Source organism: Caenorhabditis briggsae (assembly GCF_000004555.2).
Source record: "Caenorhabditis briggsae complete genome, chrII, whole genome shotgun sequence".
Lineage (NCBI taxonomy): Eukaryota > Metazoa > Nematoda > Chromadorea > Rhabditida > Rhabditidae > Caenorhabditis > Caenorhabditis briggsae.
This window is the reverse complement of record NC_013486.2, coordinates 7,826,339-7,845,774: the sequence shown is the minus strand read 5'-3', so window position 1 is coordinate 7,845,774 and position 19,436 is coordinate 7,826,339. Positions and strand designations below refer to the sequence as shown.

At 38.9% G+C, this 19,436-nt stretch overlaps 6 protein-coding genes across 6 annotated transcripts; 4 read left to right on the top strand and 2 right to left on the bottom strand.

The window, feature by feature from the left end:
* Positions 1-3,259: 3,259 nt before the first annotated feature.
* Cbr-orc-2 lies at positions 3,260-5,812 on the bottom strand (the record flags this gene model as incomplete). Its single annotated transcript, XM_002631156.1, has 9 exons — positions 3,260-3,374; positions 3,474-3,548; positions 3,600-3,856; positions 3,911-4,034; positions 4,056-4,569; positions 5,133-5,504; positions 5,546-5,633; positions 5,678-5,749; positions 5,795-5,812. 9 exons carry the CDS (start codon positions 5,810-5,812, stop codon positions 3,260-3,262), a joined length of 1,635 nt encoding a protein of 544 aa, XP_002631202.1.
* A 304-nt stretch (positions 5,813-6,116) lies between these two features.
* Cbr-cyn-4 lies at positions 6,117-8,016 on the top strand (the record flags this gene model as incomplete). Its single annotated transcript, XM_002631157.1, has 6 exons — positions 6,117-6,195; positions 6,288-6,408; positions 6,477-6,948; positions 6,993-7,307; positions 7,354-7,732; positions 7,811-8,016. The coding sequence occupies 6 exons, from the start codon at positions 6,117-6,119 to the stop codon at positions 8,014-8,016; spliced, it is 1,572 nt and encodes a 523-aa protein (XP_002631203.1).
* A 400-nt stretch (positions 8,017-8,416) lies between these two features.
* On the bottom strand, positions 8,417-9,608 carry Cbr-cap-2 (the record flags this gene model as incomplete). The annotated part of the gene is made up of 8 exons (XM_002631158.1): positions 8,417-8,521; positions 8,566-8,691; positions 8,736-8,840; positions 8,899-9,049; positions 9,095-9,208; positions 9,262-9,355; positions 9,407-9,524; positions 9,606-9,608. The coding sequence occupies 8 exons, from the start codon at positions 9,606-9,608 to the stop codon at positions 8,417-8,419; spliced, it is 816 nt and encodes a 271-aa protein (XP_002631204.1).
* Positions 9,609-10,260: 652 nt separating this feature from the next.
* Positions 10,261-13,999, top strand: CBG03001 (the record flags this gene model as incomplete). The annotated part of the gene is given in 8 exon segments (XM_045242324.1): positions 10,261-10,383; positions 10,461-10,559; positions 11,416-11,481; positions 11,498-12,038; positions 12,257-12,616; positions 12,673-13,259; positions 13,305-13,850; positions 13,895-13,999. The coding sequence occupies 8 exon segments, from the start codon at positions 10,261-10,263 to the stop codon at positions 13,997-13,999; spliced, it is 2,427 nt and encodes an 808-aa protein (XP_045092151.1).
* Positions 14,000-16,026: 2,027 nt separating this feature from the next.
* Positions 16,027-17,363, top strand: CBG03002 (the record flags this gene model as incomplete). Its single annotated transcript, XM_002631160.1, has 6 exons — positions 16,027-16,096; positions 16,146-16,564; positions 16,622-16,768; positions 16,824-16,964; positions 17,009-17,218; positions 17,265-17,363. 6 exons carry the CDS (start codon positions 16,027-16,029, stop codon positions 17,361-17,363), a joined length of 1,086 nt encoding a protein of 361 aa, XP_002631206.1.
* A 411-nt stretch (positions 17,364-17,774) lies between these two features.
* Positions 17,775-18,344, top strand: CBG03003 (the record flags this gene model as incomplete). Its single annotated transcript, XM_045242323.1, has 3 exons — positions 17,775-17,864; positions 18,094-18,150; positions 18,237-18,344. 3 exons carry the CDS (start codon positions 17,775-17,777, stop codon positions 18,342-18,344), a joined length of 255 nt encoding a protein of 84 aa, XP_045092150.1.
* Positions 18,345-19,436: the final 1,092 nt, after the last annotated feature.

Below are 19,436 nucleotides of genomic sequence, written 5' to 3'. Positions count from 1 at the left end.
AACGACATATCTGGAAATCAACCAAAAACGGCTAAAACGGTCCAAAAACGACTAAACTGTCCCTTTTCTCATTTTTTAAACCATTTTCTGTCATTTTTAGATCATTTTTAACCGTTTTTAGTTTATTTAAAACTATTTTTCAAGCGTTTTTCGATCAGCTGAAACTGAAAATATATGAATCGAAATCTTAGTTGCTATGTCTATAAATGGGTTATTGGCATTATAGTTTTTCGGTTATAATTTAATCAATTTGATTTTTTATTGAAACTGAAAAATGTGACAAGAAGAATCACTGTAATTTGCAGTTTTCTCTATCGAACATACCGTAAACACCCTTATAGCGTGCCACCCAAGTCATTCGCTTTGAGCCAATATATCTCGTTTCCTGGAGAAGATATCAAAAAGTGATAAACTGATAAAATGTTTATCATATTAGGTTGGCAGGAAAGTAACTGTCCATTTTTTATTAGTAAATAACACAAACACCAGAATAATCCAGAACAAGCAATATGCACCGTCGTGATCCACAACATGTTGGCAATGTTCAGGTAACTTGTGGGTACCATCCCTCCAAAAGCCAGCTAGTGGCAAGTCAAAGTATCCCTCCATTCCATTTTTTCAGGCATCAATTGTGTTAAAGTCCTTAAGCTCCAGATGACGCCGTATACTTTTGAATAACTAATTATCTGATAGAGCTGAATCAGGTCTTTAACAGGGGTAAAGGAGAACCGTCCAGCCAAAGCGGCTCAGGTACGGCGTGACTTTCCGTGAACATGAGGTTTTTTTCATTTTTTACCTGCAGTCAAGTCAGACCTGAGCAGCTTCAGCGGGACCGTTCTCCCTCACCTACTTATAGTCCCGACTGAGCTCTATCAGATTATTGGATATCCGGAGAGATACAAACTCATCTAGAGAATACGAAAATTTGCACCATTTATGTGAAAAACAGGAAAAAATGAATACTTTGATTCGTGGCTAGCTGGCTTTTGAAGGTATTGTATCCACAAGTTATCAGAACATTGCCAACATGTCGTGGACCACGACGGTGCATACTGCTAATCTTGGATTAATCCTGCTTTTGTATTATTCACAAATAAAACAAGGGACAGTTACTTTCCTGCCAACCTAATAGTTTTAAAAACATTTTGTTTGTTGACTACTTTTCGATATCTGTTACATAAATTGAGATAAATGGGCTCATAGTTGAAGGTTCGAGAGCTAAAGTGCTTACCGTACTTTATAGCCGACTGAACAATGGCTGTAGTCATTTAAAACCTTTTAAACTGAAATGGCCCATAACTCGAAGTTCACACCACGAAAAAAACTCGAGCCAAATGAGGCGAAGCGAGAAAATGATGAATGGAAAGAAAGAGAAGAATTGAAAGTCATAAACGGCTCCTCCTCCTTCTTCTCTCAAAACATGGTTTAATTTTGATTCGCACATCCGATGTGTCCTCCTTCTTCTTCTCTCTCGAAAACTGATTGAATTTCTGACGGCAAGAGGGGGACCCATGAAAGCCAAAGGACCTACGGAATTAAATGGAAATCACACATTATTCAAATGCCTTTTGTGTCATCACCCAATATTGGAGAATTGCAAAAGTAACGGGTGTTGGGAGATAACTGCACTTTGCAATTTTCGGGAGAAGATGGGGTGCGATGAATAGAATTTGGGATTAGATGAGAAAATGAGAAAAATAAAAAGTAGGGATTTCTTCTTCTGTGAGTGAATATATGGAATAGTACAAAAATGAGACATGCTGATTAAATGAAATGGTAATGGTCGAAAGATCTGAACATACTGAATTGAGAATCTTCGAAAGAACACTGGGCTTTTTGAACTTTGTTATAGGAGAATGTTTATCATAATAGCTGAAACAAAAATTCAACTGTTTTGCTATCAGTTTTGTATTTTTGAAGTGTAATGTAAGAAACTTTGTAGAAAACATCAAACAAATTCTCAAATTCTCAAATTCCCAATTTCGGAAAATCAGAAATTCAGAAACTCGAAAATTTCAAGTATGGAAAATCCCGACATTTCAAAATTCGTAAATTTAGAAATTCAGAAATTCGGAACTTTTAAGATCTCAGAAATAGAAAAACTTTTACTTTTCGGAATTCGGAATTCCGAAAATGCAAGTTTTTAAGATTCTAAGTTTCAGGAATTAAGAAATTCTAAAATTCTTAAACTCGAAAAAAATTCGAAATTCCAAAAGTTTAGAAAGTCAGTAATTTAGAATTCAAAAATTAGGAAGTACAGGAAGCCCGGACTTCAGAAACTCCGAATTACAAAAATACAGAAACTCAGAAATATAAAAAACCAGAAATTTTCAAGTTCTCAAACCCTCCATTTAGGAAATTGAGAAATTAGAAAGATCGAAAATTGCAACATTTGAAAATCCAAAAATCTGAATTCATAAATATCCAAAATTCAAAAATTGTGCTAATCGAAACGTTCTAAGATTATGAAAATCTGCGAATTGGGAGTTCAGAAATTTGAAAAATCTAAAATTCATAAATTCCAAATATACAAAAATCTAAAATGTGGAAAAAAAGTTCAGAGAATTGAATATCAGCACTGAAATATTTTCCTAAAAATCAAAAAAATTTCGAAAAAAGACACTTATTCTCTCTAAATAAGAAGATAATCGTTTTCTATTAGTCATTCTCTGTGTATTCAAATATTCAGGGTGGTTCTCACTGATTGACTTTAGTTACTAAAAAAGAACACTAGAAGGGATTCAAGAAGAAGTTTTTTGATGGGAAAGTGGTCATCTTTAATCTCTGCATGGAGACATTTTGACGGAAGAAAAGTGACCAGTTCGCAGTGAAAATGTTGTAGCTCCAGTCCTCCTTTTCCATAAACATCATCTATCAAACCGAAGAAAAAAGTGGAAAAGCTCAAGGGAAACACTGAAAAAGGCCAGAAAGTGGAGGGCACCTGCGCCCCATTTCTGGCCATATCAAGTTACCAGATGAAAGGGGGGAAATCCAAGCAAACTCTGGATTTGGTTTTTGATGGGGGGAAAGAAATGTCTTCTTTCTGGTAAAAAGAGATTCATTGGAAAATAAAACTGGGGGTGAGAAAAAAGTAAGAAAAAAAGTGAGATGGTTTCATATGAGATACATTGGGAAGGTTGGGATAGAATAAGAACTTCAATTGAGAGAAGCAAAAGAAGAAGAAGAAGAAGAAGCGATGGGCGCCGAGTCAACAAACAAAACAATCGAAGGTAAATACATTCAAGGTAGTGTTCTTGAGCTACTCGTCCCTCTTTTCATCCAACGGCATGTTCTTTGACTCGAGAAATTCGGTAACCAATTTCAATTCAACTATTCCGGACAGCTGATCGTTTCCATCATCTCCACGGGTCCACCTGGAATCAAAATTGTACATCTGGTCAGCAGATGATCGAGTGGCTCATGTCATCCCAGATAGCTGTGGATTCCATAATTGAATTACAATTTCAACTCACTTCAGAACACGATGATCTTTGAATTCGACTAGTTGAGTGCGGAGAGCAGAATCTGTAGACGCGATAAAGTCGTCTCTGAAAGGAACAAAAATGTAATGATTGATTTCTAATAAGAACAATGCTTACTTGGCAGCATTGAACAAATCCCAAAATTTGACAGGCTTCTTGGCGTCGAAGTACATTTGAAAGAAGAGACGAAACAGCTTCTGAGAATTCGAAGCAAGAGATTTCCAAAAAGCATCAAGAGAAGACATTGTGTGAACTGATTGGTTGGAACGAGAATCGAGACCAAGAAGACGAGAATCTCCAGTCATCAATTCTTGCAATGGAATTTCAAATGTATTCACAGTTATATGAACGAAAAAGAGAGATGCTACTTGACGCTGGAAACAAGAAACGAGAAAGTTTTTGAACAGTCAATTACAGCTTCGCCTTACAGAATTCCAAATGAAAGTTGAATTAATGTGGTCTACAGTTGCGATTAGTTTGACAGATTCTCGATTTTCCAGAAGTTCACATAGTGCTTCTTGGTCATTTCTGAAATCCTTTGTGACACTGATACTGATATATTAGAATTTATACCTCCAATCTGGAGCTTCGATGTTGTCAATCAAGAGAATCAGTTGTTGACCATGCATCTTCCTTTTGATGGCTCTTGCCCAGCTTATCGTGGTTTGACTTCTTTTTACGGGACAATTGAGGTTCATATTCTCATTTATTGCATTCAGAAGAGCTTTCATGTTGAGACCGTCCTTCCGAGCATCTACTCTCAAATACGTATATTGAGATAGCTCTTTTTCGAAATCTGTGAGAATTTGGCGTTTGGAGCCGATACCATGAAGTAGAATATTGAATCCAGAGGCTAGGTATATCATCCATTTTGGAAACTCTTTCTCTTCCAGATTCTCTAGCTGTTTCTCAAATTTAGATGAATCCTTATCAGAGATATAGTCACGAAGACTGGGTAGATCGCATTTTGTGAACTCGGTTATCATTTTGCTGACTGTATCATCGTCTTCCTCGTCTTCTTCTGGATTACCCGCACGTCTTCCTCTTCGTGCTTTGGCAGTATTCATTCGCTCGTTAGCTGATTTTCCTTGCATGAAATAGTTTTCGATTGCAGATTGCGCCATCGTAACGGACTCATCTCTAAAATTCACCCTAATTAACTGTGAATAAGCAATAAAAACAAACTCAAAAGCCATATGTTCCATCTCATCTTCCAGCTTTTCTGTCAAGTTTCGAGCCGCAGAATTTTCTTTTTCATTGATTTTTCGTTTTCCCGTCTTCTCAGGGGTCGACTTTTTCACAGGAATCTCTGATTTGATTGCAGGATTAGCAGCTACCGATCGCTTGAGAATTTTCGGTCTAGGCATGGTCTGGAATGGAAAAAAAAGGAAATCAAGCGTGCAGGGGATAGAAAAGGTATAGAAGTCAGTAGCAGGCACACAAACCAAAAAAACACAAGACACCAACAATGCTTCAATGAATCGAAAAACATTTTCAGAAATTTATTTGACTTGATAAGTGGAGGCTTTTAAATTTAGGTTGTTAGAAATGAATCCGTCGAACAGCGTCTAGGATCGATCACATTATGTAATAGAATAATTTATGGGAAAAAAACAAAACATTGTTGAATTGAAAGATAGAGACATTTACTTGAGGAGCGACCATTTGAATTGTTGTTGGCTGATTCGATGAAAGAGAACCCGAGTTGAGAGACAGATTGATCCGAGAAAGAAACTTCGTCGCTCTTGAGTGCACTTCTTTGAACAACAGCCTGAGCATCAGTTTCCATGATAATTCCTTCATCACAGATCTCATCGATGATGAGCATAACGGTGTCCATGGCATCGACCAAAGCCTTCTTCTCGACATTCTTCCGAAGAACCACCGAAACAGCATCGTAGAGGCAGGTGAGCGTTGCGTCAAGGAACAACTCATTCTCACGAGTTGATCCGAGGACGTAGAAGTAAAGATCGACGTTCGAGCGGTACAAGCAGGTCACTCCATCAAGCAAGACGATGTCAGCTGAAAATAAATTGGAGATTCGTGCAAATTAGAAAGATTACCAGACGTGTTGCGAGAGGTCTTGGAGAACAAGCTCTTCTCAAAAGCCTTCTGCTCTTTCACGGTTCCGAAGGTGTTGCGATCATAATACTGGAAAAAAAGGAAAAATTATCGATTTATCTGCAGCTAAAAACCTTGGCGACGACTCGATTTCCATCTTGATCAAGAATCACGATTCCCTTGATGCTGTACAACGAAGTTGGGTTCTGAAATAGAACTGGGTGGAAAATATGAGAAAAAGTATTGCTTACAGTGTCGAAATCTGCCATTTTGTTTCAGAGATGTCCAAAAACCTTTAATTACACAACTTTTAATTAAGATTTTAAACTGAAATCAGGTGAAAGCGGCTAAGCTTTGAGGCGCGAACGCTATTCTCCGTAAATCAACACGTGGAATCGAATGCGGTGCGCCGGCGTTTGCCGCCGCTGGCTGAACATAGTTTGTCGGCCAGCGGCCGAAGATTTGCATTATTGGGTCGATTTACGGGAACCCGGGGAGGAAATTCGCAAACCCAGTGTTTCTTCGTCGTAAAAAAGTCGGCTAAATAAAAATCATATTCGAACTGCTTTAAAAATGGGAAAGAAGCAACATCAAAAGGATAAACTATATTTAACAACATCAGAATGGAAATCGATCGGAGGACACAAAGATGGTGAGTATTCTTTCTTTTTTTAAAACTTTCTTTTTCCCGGAATCTGCGGAGTCTCTCTGAAAACAAAAGGTTAAATTACTATGTTTTTTTAGATACTGGAACTCGTCTTCAAAGAGCTCAGTTCAAACGGCTCCCGATTAATCATTGTTCTTTGTCGCTCCTTCCGTTCGAAGATCCAGTTTGTGCCAGATCTGGAGAAATTTTCGAACTAACGTAAGTTTTGAGTTCATCAACTATTTGATTAAAAAAAAATATATATATATGATAAAATCCATTTACAGCGCCATCGTTCCTTATGTCAAGAAGCATGGAAAAAATCCATGTACTGGAAAGCCATTGACGGCGAAAGATCTTATTCATCTTAAATTTGACAAAGGAGAAGATGGAAAGTTCAGATGCCCAGTTACATTCCGCACATTCACAGATCACAGTCACATTCTAGCCATAGCCACAACTGGAAACGTTTACTCTTACGAAGCAATTCAAGAACTGAATTTAAAGAGAAACCATCTAAAAGACCTCCTCAATGACGTTCCTTTCACCAGAGCAGATATTATTGATCTTCAAGATCCGAACCATCTTGAGAAGTTCAATATGGAACAATTCTTGCATGTCAAGCTTGATCTCAAAACGTCTGAAGAAATAAAGAAAGAAAAGGAGGCTATGAAAGATCCGAAATTTTATATCCGTCGAATGAACAATGCTTGTAAATCGGTATTGGACCAGTTGGATAAAGAATATGTTCCTAGACAGGTTTGTTTTTCAGAGTTTGCACTTTCGAATAGTATTTCTTATAGAATGAAGTGGAGGCAGATCAAACTGCCGATGAAATCAATGCAGCCCATTATAGTCAGGGAAAAGTCGCAGCGGGATTCACATCTACAGTAATGGCACCAGTGACAAGTAATAAAGCTGCAGTTCTTGATGATGACACAGTTCGATATAGTCGAGTTAAAAAGAATGGATTCGTTCGGCTTGTTACCAACTTTGGACCTTTGAATTTGGAGCTTTATTGTCAGAAAGCGCCCAAAGCATGTGAGAATTTTATCACACATTGCACGAATGGATATTACAATAACACAAAATTCCATCGGCTTATTAAAAATTTCATGGTAAACTGAGCTTTTATGTTAATATTTAAAAAGGGATCCTTTTCAGCTTCAAGGCGGTGATCCAACTGGAACTGGTCACGGAGGAGAATCGATTTGGGGAAAACCATTCACAGACCAATTTGTTTCTGGATTCTCCCACGATGCCAGAGGTGTTCTTTCTATGGCCAACAAGGGATCAAATACGAATGGATCGCAGTTTTTCATTACTTTCCGACCTTGCAAGTATTTGGACAGAAAGCATACAATTTTCGGAAGATTGGTTGGAGGACAGGATACGCTCACAACTATCGAAAAGTTGGAAACAGAAGAAGGGACCGATGTTCCGATGGTCAACGTGATGATCATGAGAGCTGAAGTTTTTGTTGATCCATTTGAAGAGGCAGAGAAAGAAGTGCAAGCTGAAAGAGCGGAAATTTTGAAAAAAAGTAAGATCAGTTTTTGAAATTCGTGGGGTCATAGGGTTTCTTTTTTTCGACCCCTATTAAACAAATATTTTTGCTCAGCTTCCAAAGACGCAGCATTGATGGCCAGCAAAAAAGAGATAGACTCAATCTCCAAGCCAAAGGCAGTGGGCACTGGCGTAGGCAAGTACATGAAGTCGACCGCATCTGCCAACAAACGACAAGGACAAATGGAAGATGTGCCCTTGGAAGCTGCAAAGAAAAAGAAATTCGCGAGAGCTGGTCTCGGAGATTTCTCGAAGTGGTGAACTAAAAAAATCTTGCGTTTAATTTTTCCATCAATTTATGAAATAAAGAGATAATTTACATTGCAAAATACAGAATCGAGCAAACTGTCCCATAATCGAAAGAACACCTAGAACAGGAAAACAACAAGGGACGTTTGCTCTCAAGTTCTTCTCTGTAGTTGATTCCAGAAATTGGAACCTTTAGGCATATTAATAAATAGTGAACAGCCATAGCACAAAATTTGGAAGAGGAGGGGGTGGAAGCATTGGAGCGAGAGGAGTGTGACGATGATTTTGAATGGGATAAGCTACTGAGAGTTTTTACACAATGACTAAACTCGAGAAAGCGAATTGATAAAGTATTATGGGTACACAGAACTCGCAAATAAAGCAATGGTTGGGAAAAAAGCTGGAGACAGTTTCAGTTGGCACCGCGATTGGCGATGGAGTTGGAAATCTCGCGAACGATTTCGTCTTGTTTCTCGAGTTCACTTTGCTTTTCCATAGAGCGGAGATCCGACATCACCTACAAATAAATTTATAAGAAGGCGTTATTGAATTGCCGAATACCTTTTTAGTCTTTCCAAAGTATATCTCATTGATAGTCAAACGCATTTTCGATTCCTGATCTTCAATCATACGTCCCATATTAGCGAGATGGGTGTTTTGGTCATTAATGGGAGCATCCATCTCGTGCTACAAAACTCGATGTCATATGGTATAAATGCGAATTTAAAAACCTGTCTGGTAAGAGATCCTCCGAGGTTCATAACTCCACTGACGCTCTTGTTGGTTTGCAACCACAGCATTATGGTAGATGTCAACTTGTAATGGGCTTGGCGAGCCTTGAATGTAGAAGATTGGTTGTATATATTTTTTATACAGAACAAAAAAACAACTTACTCGCTCGGTAATTTCGATAACATGAATAGAATCCCAGCATCCTGAGATATTCTTAGCACCATCTCCTTCTTTCTTGATCAACACGATTCCAGCGAAACCTCCATTGTCCAAGTCCCAAAAATAGACAGAAGAGACACCTCCTTCGAAATACCTGAAACAAAGATTTAAAGAATATTTTTGGGAGAATTTCGCTTACAGGTCGCGGTAGGACTCGAAAGCTGCATTAGCTTCAATTTCCATTTTTCGGCGTTTCTCCGATGGCAGTTGTCCATCTTCCAATGGCGGATCATAAGTGTTACTCCATGGTGACCTAAATTCACACCTTACACAAGCTTATTCAGTTTTTATGCTGATGATTCATACCTATAGCTATCTCCATCACGATTATAGTCACAAAGCAAATACTGCTTGCCAGTTTCTCGATCTGCGGCGATTTTCAACGGCTGATCGATAGTGCCTTCAAGATGAAACCACGATTAACATATTAGCGTACGATAAATATACTCACTGAGAAGATCGTCGACCAGGTGTGGGCAAAGATCGATGAGATCAGTCAGGTTTTTATCGCAGTGTTGGGGCGGAAGTCTCCGCATCAAGTCGAGGGCACAATCGAGCTGTTGTTCTCCCTGCAAAAAGTGACATAAAAAATTTGAAGCCTTTTCTGCATTTTCGTCATATTGTTGACTGTATAATACTAATTTACTTACCATGATTTAAAGCTCGGCTTCGAGTGAAAAGAACCCTGAAAAAAGAAAGAACATTACAATTATAGATATCTAACGACGGATAAATTTATAAAGCAAATATTTAGAACATAATGAAGAACTAAAATGAGTCATGAGTCAGTCGTTTTTCAAACAGTTTGATACATTATGAAACATTGTTATTCGAACTATGCAATGGCATAATGAAATAACGGGCTTACTATTAGAAAAAGTAATACTGACATCGTCTCTAAGTTTTCAGAAGACTTGAGAGTTGCTACAACGGAATTCAAAGCTGCGAAACGGAGAAATCGGAGAGAAAAGAGCGTCCACTTCATTGATTTTGAACCCTGCGTCTCTCTTTCTCTGTTTTCAAACACCCAACCACCGTAGCAAATACACACTCTCCGACAAAGCGTGCCGAGACCCGCAAGCTTTTGGCGTTTTACCAGCCATCTTCAAATTTCATTTTTTCCGCCAATTCTGAAAATTTGTCTCAATTTACGAATACTTTCCGAAAAGCTTTTCGATGACCTCAATTTTTAACGGAATAAAATATTTATATCGAAATCATGTCTATCTGTAAACTGAAGACATATCTTTTCGAATTTTCGAACGTATAAGCTCCTTTTTTTCTATCGAGATATTTATACATCGTATGAATGCGCAAATTTCGAAATATTCTCTTTTGTCTTCTGAGCTCATATCATTTTCCAGGTGCACACAAGTCAAAATTGGAGCACGACAGAGTAAACGCCTCTCCCGAAATCTTCCATCCGAAGTAAGTCTCTTCCTTTCAAAAAAAGAAATCATTCTTCTGAATCACAATTGCATTGACTGAGCACCCACTAGTTTCAGCGTGCGAAAAGAACAAGGGCCGTCTCGAAAGTCAGTGAGCATACTATGAAAAGATCGGGTTCGATGTTAGACGTGAGCGAGGACAGTCAACATTCCACGGTCAGTCCAGCACCTCTTCTTTGATCTCGCCGCGGCTTTGAAGAAAATGGATTTTTGTTTAGAATTTCGCAAAATTCGATTATCCTTGAGTGTAGTCCAAAGTTTCTTTTTTCGAGCCGTATAAAAGACGAGAGCTGAAAACTGATGAGATGCATTTAGCTCTTGAGCTCCTCTGAAGCATTCCTCTTTGTTCTCAGTGCGATATTTCTTCAATCTTTCGTCCTGTGGGGCCGCCACATGTTGTGCACTGATCTTCCCACGTCACATACTCGCATGCTGTAGTTCTCAAATAACTGCGGTTTCCAGTAGTTTCTTATCCTAGCAGGTGCCACTGTTAATGGCACCGAACTCAGTTTTGAGCTCATTATATATATTTCAAACTCATAACAGTTTGAACCTCTCATAGGGCAGTTGTACCTATTTGATGTTTTGTTTCCATGTTACAGCTGTCTAGGTTTTCTTGCTCCTCCTTCTCTCGTTTACTATCATTCGCTCATCGTTTCTCTTTTCTCTCACTCTCACATTGTTTGATTTCAGTTTCGGTTGAGGACTTTTCGTTCTTTTTTCTTTGCCACCGCCCATCTTTCAAAGAAAAATCATTCGAAGCCGAGTCTTGACTCCGCCTGTCGAGATAAAAATGCATTGCAATTTATTTTATGTTGCACTTCATCCTTTTCATTTCTAGTCTGTAATCTCTGCGTCTCCTCTAATATTTGGCATTGCCTCTGTTTTTTTTTTCACTTTCTTCTCGACGACCGTGTTTTTCATGTAGTTTTATAGTATCTATGTCCCTCTTACGAGTTTCTCTTCACACAATTTTACTCGACCGAATAAAAAAAATCTTTGTTTTTTTCAGAACAAGGCCCCACCAACAAAGAAGGCTCTGGAAGATTCTCGGGAAAACGTCAGCATGAACGGTAATGTTTCACAAAAGATAGTTGTCTAATCTCCATAAAGATTCTTCAGGAAGCCATGTCAATATTGTCGAGAATCTCCCAGTCGAAAAAGTGGATAGCGGAGAACGTGTGGCTATTCTAGACTTCGGAGCACAATATGGAAAAGTCATTGATCGCCGTGTTCGTGAGCTGAACGTGCAGTCGGAAATGTTCCCGTTGAATACAACCGCAAAAACTCTGCTAGGTCTCGGAGGTTTCAAAGCTATCATCATTTCTGGTGGACCCAATTCCGTATACGCAGAGGATGCACCAACAGTTGACCCAGAAATCTTCTCTTGTGGACTGCCGGTTCTTGGAATTTGTTACGGCTTCCAGCTCATGAACAAAATTGGAGGAGGTACTGTATCTCGCGAGCAGATCAGAGAAGATGGAGCATGTGAAATCAAAATCGACAATCAAGCCGACTTGTTTCAAGGTCTTGCTGAGAGAGAAATTGTTCTGTTAACTCATGGAGACAGTGTCACAAATAGTACAATTTCACCGAATTTCAAAGCTATTGCCTGGAGTGAACATTTGGTCGCAGGTCAGCTTTCCAGTTAGAATTTCATTTATATTGTATTTATTACGTAAAAAATACGTGGAAGAATAAAAAGAAAGAAGAATGAAAAAGAGAATAAATAGACAAAAAGGGACATGGTGACATAAAATTGATATTTCTTAACCTAGAAATGAATAATAGTGGATAATAACAAATCTTTTTCCGAACTTCTGACTTCATTTGAATTAAAAATATCATTTCAGGTATTTGTGACGTCCAGCGCAAGTTGTACGGTGTCCAGTTTCATCCAGAAGTGGATCTTACTAAGAATGGAAACAAAATCTTTGAGAACTTCTTGTTCCCGATTTCCGGCTGCACTAAATCGTTTACAATTGAGAACAGAGAACAATCATGCATCAAGGAGATTCGAAGCATCATCGGTGATAAGAAAGTGCTGGTCATGGTTTCTGGTGGTGTCGATTCAGCTGTATGTGCCGCTTTGCTCAATCGGGCTCTAGGACCCGGCCGAGTAACCGCCGTTCATATCGACAATGGTTTCATGCGTCATCTGGAAAGTGACGCCGTAGAGATGAGTCTCAAAGCTCTTGATCTCCCAGTTCATAGTGAGTCTTAAAAGTAAAAAAAACAGCTACCAATTGAACCAATTACCCAATTTCAGGATACGATTATGGAACGACTTTCCGTTCGAGCAGTGAGCATATGCTTCCAGAGGAAAAAGCTTTGGATGAGATCGATGATCCAGAATTGAAAAGAAAAATCATTGGAAACACGTTCATTCGTGTCAAAGATCTGATCATGAATGAGTTGAAAATCAATCATAACGACTATTTTCTGGCTCAAGGAACTCTACGCCCTGATCTCATCGAAAGTGCAAGTGAACTTGCTTCTGGACACGCCGACACAATCAAAACGCACCACAACGACACATACTTGGTTCGTGAGCTTCGAAAAGCAGGCAAGGTAATTGAGCCGCTGAAGGATTTCCACAAAGATGAAGTTCGCGTGTTAGGAAAAGATCTCGGACTCCCAGACGCCATTGTGCAGAGGCATCCGTTCCCTGGGCCTGGACTAGCGATCCGTATTCTGTGCGCTTCCCAACGGAGACCAGAGTTTATTCTCAAACTTCCCAACTTGCCGGGATGCTATGGAAGTACTCAAGAAGTGACTGAGAAACTGATAAGCGCTGCGATCAACCCAAGCCAAGGTATTTACGAAAATGAACACTACGAACAGCAGCGAAAAACCGTAAGTTAATATATGAATCATAAATTACGAATTAAATGATTCCAGGCTGTCGCCTTGCTATCAGAAAAGGACAGACTTCTTGCAAACGCTCAGAAACATCAAATCAACGCTCATGTGCTTCCGATCAGAACCGTTGGCGTGCAAGGAGATGCCAGAAGTTACTCACACGCCGTCGTGTTGTCAACTGAGGAACGCCCAGTTCCATGGAAGCTTCTTTTCGCGTATGCCGGTGTAATTCCTAAAATGTTCCACGGAATTAACAGAGTTTGCTACGCATTCGGGGAAAAGATCGACAGGTCGATTGAAGATTTGACTCTCACTTTCCTCGTTCCACAAACTGTCAAAAAACTTCAAATGGCTGATTATTTTGCCAATGAGGTTCTATATGCCCGGAAGAACGAGCATCGTGAACAAGGCCTCGAAAACGTTGAGCGTCACATTCAACAGATGCCTGTAGTTCTGCTACCAGTCGACTTCGATCGTGAAAGTGAATCTGGGTCCTACAAGCATTCGATTGTCCTCAGACCATTCGTCACTTCTGACTTCATGACAGGACAAGCTGCTATTCCAGGCGAACATTTAGCGGAAGCTGTACGATTTTTTTTCCGATTCAATCCCTCACTATTCTGTTTCAGACCGTTCTCGAAATGGTGCGCGCTATCAAGAACAACGTTCCTGGAATTTCTCGCGTACTTCTCGACATGACTTGCAAACCACCAGGAACCACTGAGTGGGAATAAACGATGCCAGCGTTCAAACAAAAACTTGTTACAAACTCAATTCTTCGGGCCGTTTTCATCAAAGTGAACTGATCTGCATTAGAATGCGAAATAATAAATCCTCAGGTGTCGTGCGTTTTCTTCTTCTCAATCTCCTCTCCCCACCCTTAATTTTTTCCCGATTCCCGATTTATATCTAACGTTCACAGTTTTAAGCTCAGTTATAATTTCCTTATAGTTCTATCTTTTCCAAGTAATTGTTAAATAGATGTTTTGTTGTATCATGTTGATTTTGAGCCTTTTTTCCTTTCACCGGGTGTCTTTTTTCCAAATATTCTTCCGTTATCGCTCCGAGTGTGTTTTGAAACGTAAAACGTGAGAGGGTTTTTACCTTCACTCTTTTCTCAATCCGATGATTTACTTGACTGATGCACGGTGTTACTGTCATAAATGGTTAACATATCGTGAAAGATTTCTTGTTGTTTATATTATTGCTCAGGCTGTAATGTTCCTCAATCGGTGCTTCGCTTAGTTTAAAGGAACGAGGATAGTTTATTAGCTTTTATAGTAAAAAGTTCAGAAACCTTATGAATGTAAATTGCGGTAAAGAGTTTGAAAGTGAGTTGAAAAGGAAGAACTGAAGCTTCCTTGTTTTTTTCCTATTTTTCGAAAACAGTTCCTCCCATCTCGCCCCTGCATTTTCCATTATTTGTCAAACTTTTACCATGGAAGAAATAACATTGAAGTTTTCATTTGCAGTTTTCGTTTTTCTAATGTCCTCCTATATCTTTTAATCTCTCTTATAGCCTCCCCCACTAAACGTTTTTCTGTTCCTATCCTCTCTTCAAAGTGTCCGAAGACGTCGGTTGCAAGCAATGCTCCTATTTCTGTCCACTGCGCACTCTTCTTCTCTAAACCTCCTTGTTGGGTGCTGTGCCTAGCCTATGCTATGTTTTCTCGCTAGTTGCAGCTCCCAAGGTGACCCTCTTTGTTGTTTTTTCAGTGATTCCTCCAACTTGTTTCTATTTCGCTTTTCTCTCTCTCCTTCTCCCATCCCACCAAATGTTGATCGAAAAGAGACAAAAAGTCAAAACGTGGGAGGAGAGAGTGTATTAATCAAGGAGAGTCCCCATACCCATCGGTTCCCTCCCTATCCATTTCTTTTTCTCGATCAATTGCCCCGAAACGAAGGATAGGGCCTTTTTTTCAATTGCCGGATTTTTGTAATTCTCACAAAATTTTTACTTTTTTGCTGAATCATGTTGCGTTTCTCTTGTGAACACTTATTTATTTGTGTGTATGTGTGCCCATGCTTCCTGCACGTTTTGATCTTTGCATTTTTGAACGGGTACGACGACTGACGCGGAATAAACAAGAGACACAGACGCCTCCAGACACTCACACAGATTGACATGGCGTCGTGAAACAAAAATTACGTTGATTCAAATATAGAGATTCTGTCCATCTTCCTCTCACTTTAGGTTCTATTCTCGAATTAATCTATTCTTATACTTTATGTTTTTCTTGTTCTTCATCTGTCTTCGAACTGATTCTTAATTGCACGGGATTTCACCTCTAATAACGGAAGAATTAGCGTTCTGTTTAAAACTTCCTTTTTGAAAGATTTCATTCTTAATGTGAGAAGGGAATTCTAAATTATAGTTGGTAGTTTCAAGATGACATATACTGTGAAGCATATTGTATGTTGTGTTTCGCTCCACGTGTTAGTAGCTTCGGATGACGTCTTGTTAGATAAAAATATAAACTTCTGCAATCAGATGTACTTTTGCCGTATTCTCTACACTCATCCGATAGTGCACTTTGTACTTCTCTCTGACCTGACGCGTTCTTATAACCGAGTTTAGTTTGAAATTCAATTTTTCTTCTCTGTACTGTTGCCGTTTCTTATCACATGTTTGCTGCTTGCTGCCAGCATTTTGTACTGATAATAACACCAATTTGGTTACATATTGTTGCATTTTCCCCATCATCTCTTATATTCATAGCATTCAAAAATGCAAATTTCGGTGTTTCAGGCGCGCCAGCAAATGACGTCGTCCTCATCCTCCTCACAACTTCCGGCGGATAATAAGGTGGTAATGTTCGTGAAGAGGCCAGGTGAGGAAAGCGAATGAAATAGGAAATTTGAAATGTTCTTTTTTTGCAGGTGAGAATAATCCTCCGACGGTCGACTGTTTCGATGTCATTCCGATTGATTCTCCATCCGAAAGTGACATCACTTCTGAGCAGTGCATCGTTCGAATTCTCTTTTTATCGGTTGACCCAGCACAAAGGTGTCGGATGAACACATCGACTGGCGTTGATTATCTAGGACCTTACGAAATTGGGGAGCCTGTCGATGGGATGGAAGGAGTCGGAATAGTGGAAAGAGCAGGATCTGCAAGTACTCTTCAAGTGGGAGATCTAGTCACTGGGTGCATTCGGCTGTGGACGTGGACCAAATATTTTGTAGTTGACAGCACTGACCTCGTCAAAGTGAATCTTCCTTCAACCTTCTCCCCATCCGTCATCCTTTCCTGTGCTGGGCTTTCCGGTATTACCGCTTTACTCGGAATTCGAAAGAAGGTTTTTCTTTTTCATATTTCTTTTAACGCGGAGTCCCAAATCATTACTTTTTTGCAGGCAAAGATCGACAGAACCCGTCCGCAAACAATTGTAGTCTCAGGGGCAGCTGGAAGTTGTGGATCGCTAGCAGGTCAGATTGCGAGGATAGAAGGATGTACGACGATCATAGGAATCTGCGGATCGGATGAGAAATGTAAAGTTCTGGTTGGTTGTTTTTTCCCCGATTTCATTATTCGACTCTCTGAAAATAAAATTATAGAAGGAGGAATTCGGATTCGATGCTGCCATCAACTACAAAACAGAGATCATATCTGAACGATTGGATCGATTAGCACCCGATGGTGTCGATATTTATTGGGATAACGTTGGTGGAAGAGTTTCAGATGAAGTTATCGAAATGGTGAGGTGTAATTCGTATTAAAAGTTGAATAACTGTGAAATTAGATGAACCCCAATAGTCGAATTGTGCTCTGCGGCCAAATAGCTGTCTACAATACTGACCTCCCATATCCTCCTCCACTTCCTGACCACACTGTTCAAATTCTGAAGGAAAGGAATATTGAAAGAGAGAGATATCTGGTGTTGACATATAAAGATGAAATGGATGAAGCCATTGCTCAATTGTCGGAGTGGCTGCAACAGGATAGGATCAAGGTGAGGAAAAGTCTGATTTATTTTCTCGAAATTTCATATTTTTCAGGTGAAGGAAACTATCTACGACGGTCTTGCTTCTGCACCACACGCATTTGTCGATATGATGACTGGCAAGAACATTGGCAAAATGCTAATTCGTCCATAAATCTTACATTCACGCTAGGCATCGCATTTCCACGTTTGCTTATAACCCAACTACCCCGCTGAGTCGTCCAATCGAATACGAGTTTTTCTTTCCCTCCAGTTCTTTTCACAAAGAGATTCCTTTTGCCCTTCATCAGTCTTCGTTTCTTTCATTTCTTTTTTAAATCACTTAAATCAGTCATAATTTTGAAAAAAAAACAATGTAAATATGTTGTAAGATTAGGAATATTATTTTACAGTTTTCCTGAATGTCTATATGCTTTTTACATATTTTTCCTTGAAAATTTTATTAAGATTGAAATAAATCAGTTCATTCTTCGTGTTTCAAAACATGTTCGTTTATATGTTATCTTCATTGTACTTCAGTCAACACTTCTCAAAATGTATCATAACGTTTTAAAAATATTCGCAGATGGAGGTTCTAAAGCAAAGAGTGACAGTGCTAACGAATCAGGAAGTTCTATCCTTCCTAAACGCTGTGAAAAAAGAAGAAGACAACAAAGTATCCGGTGATCGATGTAAAATGCTCGCAACTGTTGTTTATGAGGTATTTAAATAATTCATATTATAAATATTTTTCGAAAATAATATTTTCAGACTAAAAAATATCTAAACTCTAGTCCTGCTGCGACGCAAAATGAAGCAGTAATTTGTGATCTTGTTCCTAAACTGGAGCCGTTCAAAGTAAGAGATTAGTTAGTCTTTCTTTTTTCCGAAAAAATATTTTTCAGCTCACTGGCGCTGAAACGCTTCAAGTTGTGAACATGCGGCCAGCGAACACAACAGATGTAGGCGAATTTTTGAATCTAATTTTCAAAACCATTAAACATCGAAAAGTATTAATCAAAATTAATGTATATTTTTCAACACTCAGATCCAACTATTAGTCGAGGAAACAGAAGAGCGATTTCCATCAGAAGAGGAACTCGAGAAGCTTATCACAACAATCACTGACTGTCTGCCACCTCCACCAAAACGATAACTTGTGCGAAATTAGTATTCCCTCGATCTCTTTTCAGTTGTTTATTTTTTTTCGTTGTTGCTGTTGAAACTGTTTTTGAATGAATTGTTGGTTGCTTCCTCACTGTCGTTTTTTTCTGATTTTTCCCGTTCCATTCGCTGTTTTATTTCTCCTTTTTTGTTGCACACCATTTCTCTTTTCCTTTCTCATGCGTCCATTGCCCTTCACACTCATTCGACAAGAGTTTCAGCGCTCCTTTTCGTGACCCATTTCTCTTTTCGCTTCTTTTTTTTATTTATCCATGGCAACGCGAGAATGATATAATATGCGTTTCATGGAGGTGTCTGACTTGATCTTCTTATTTTTTTCGCTGCTGTCGCCCACATCCCCCCCCCCCAAAGCTCTAAGCGAATATTCTTCTCATCAGGTTCTCCGAATATTATTTTTCTTTCTTCGAAGATCAGCTTTTGGAAGATTTCTTCCAAAACCCCCGCCCGAGTTGGGAGTATCGTAGGATTACGATATATCTCAATTTTCTAAGAATTTGAATTTAGAGTTTTTGAACCTTGAGCATAACTAAAGAAACATTGAATGACGTTTTGAGTGCTGAAAAGCGACATGTGCATTTTTTTTATTCTCGCGAAAACAGCTGAAGCTGAGAACTACTCGCTATCTGAATTCATAATAAACGGTCAATCATTTATTCATATAACATTCAATCCTTTTGACATCGGAATTTTGACATTTCAAGTGAATTTTAGTCCAGGATTGGGCAATGAATCAATTTTTTTAGTTTTCGTATTCAGAAAGTCCAAAAAGATAATGGAAAAAAGGACATCTGACTACTGGAGATGAGTTATAGTGTCTTCTTCCCACAATTTTTACTCTTTCGTCATTTTGAATTTGTTGGCAGTCAGAAGACTTTGGATATTCGGAATTCTGGAGGATAAAAACAAAAATTGAATATTCATTCAAAATTAATCTGACCTTTTTTTTCTTATAATCCAATGATATCATATCATATTGACCACTTTTCCTCCTCAACCATCTTGTAATTTATCATGAATTATGATCTCGCTTTCAATAAATATGAAATATATTCTTTAGTGAGAG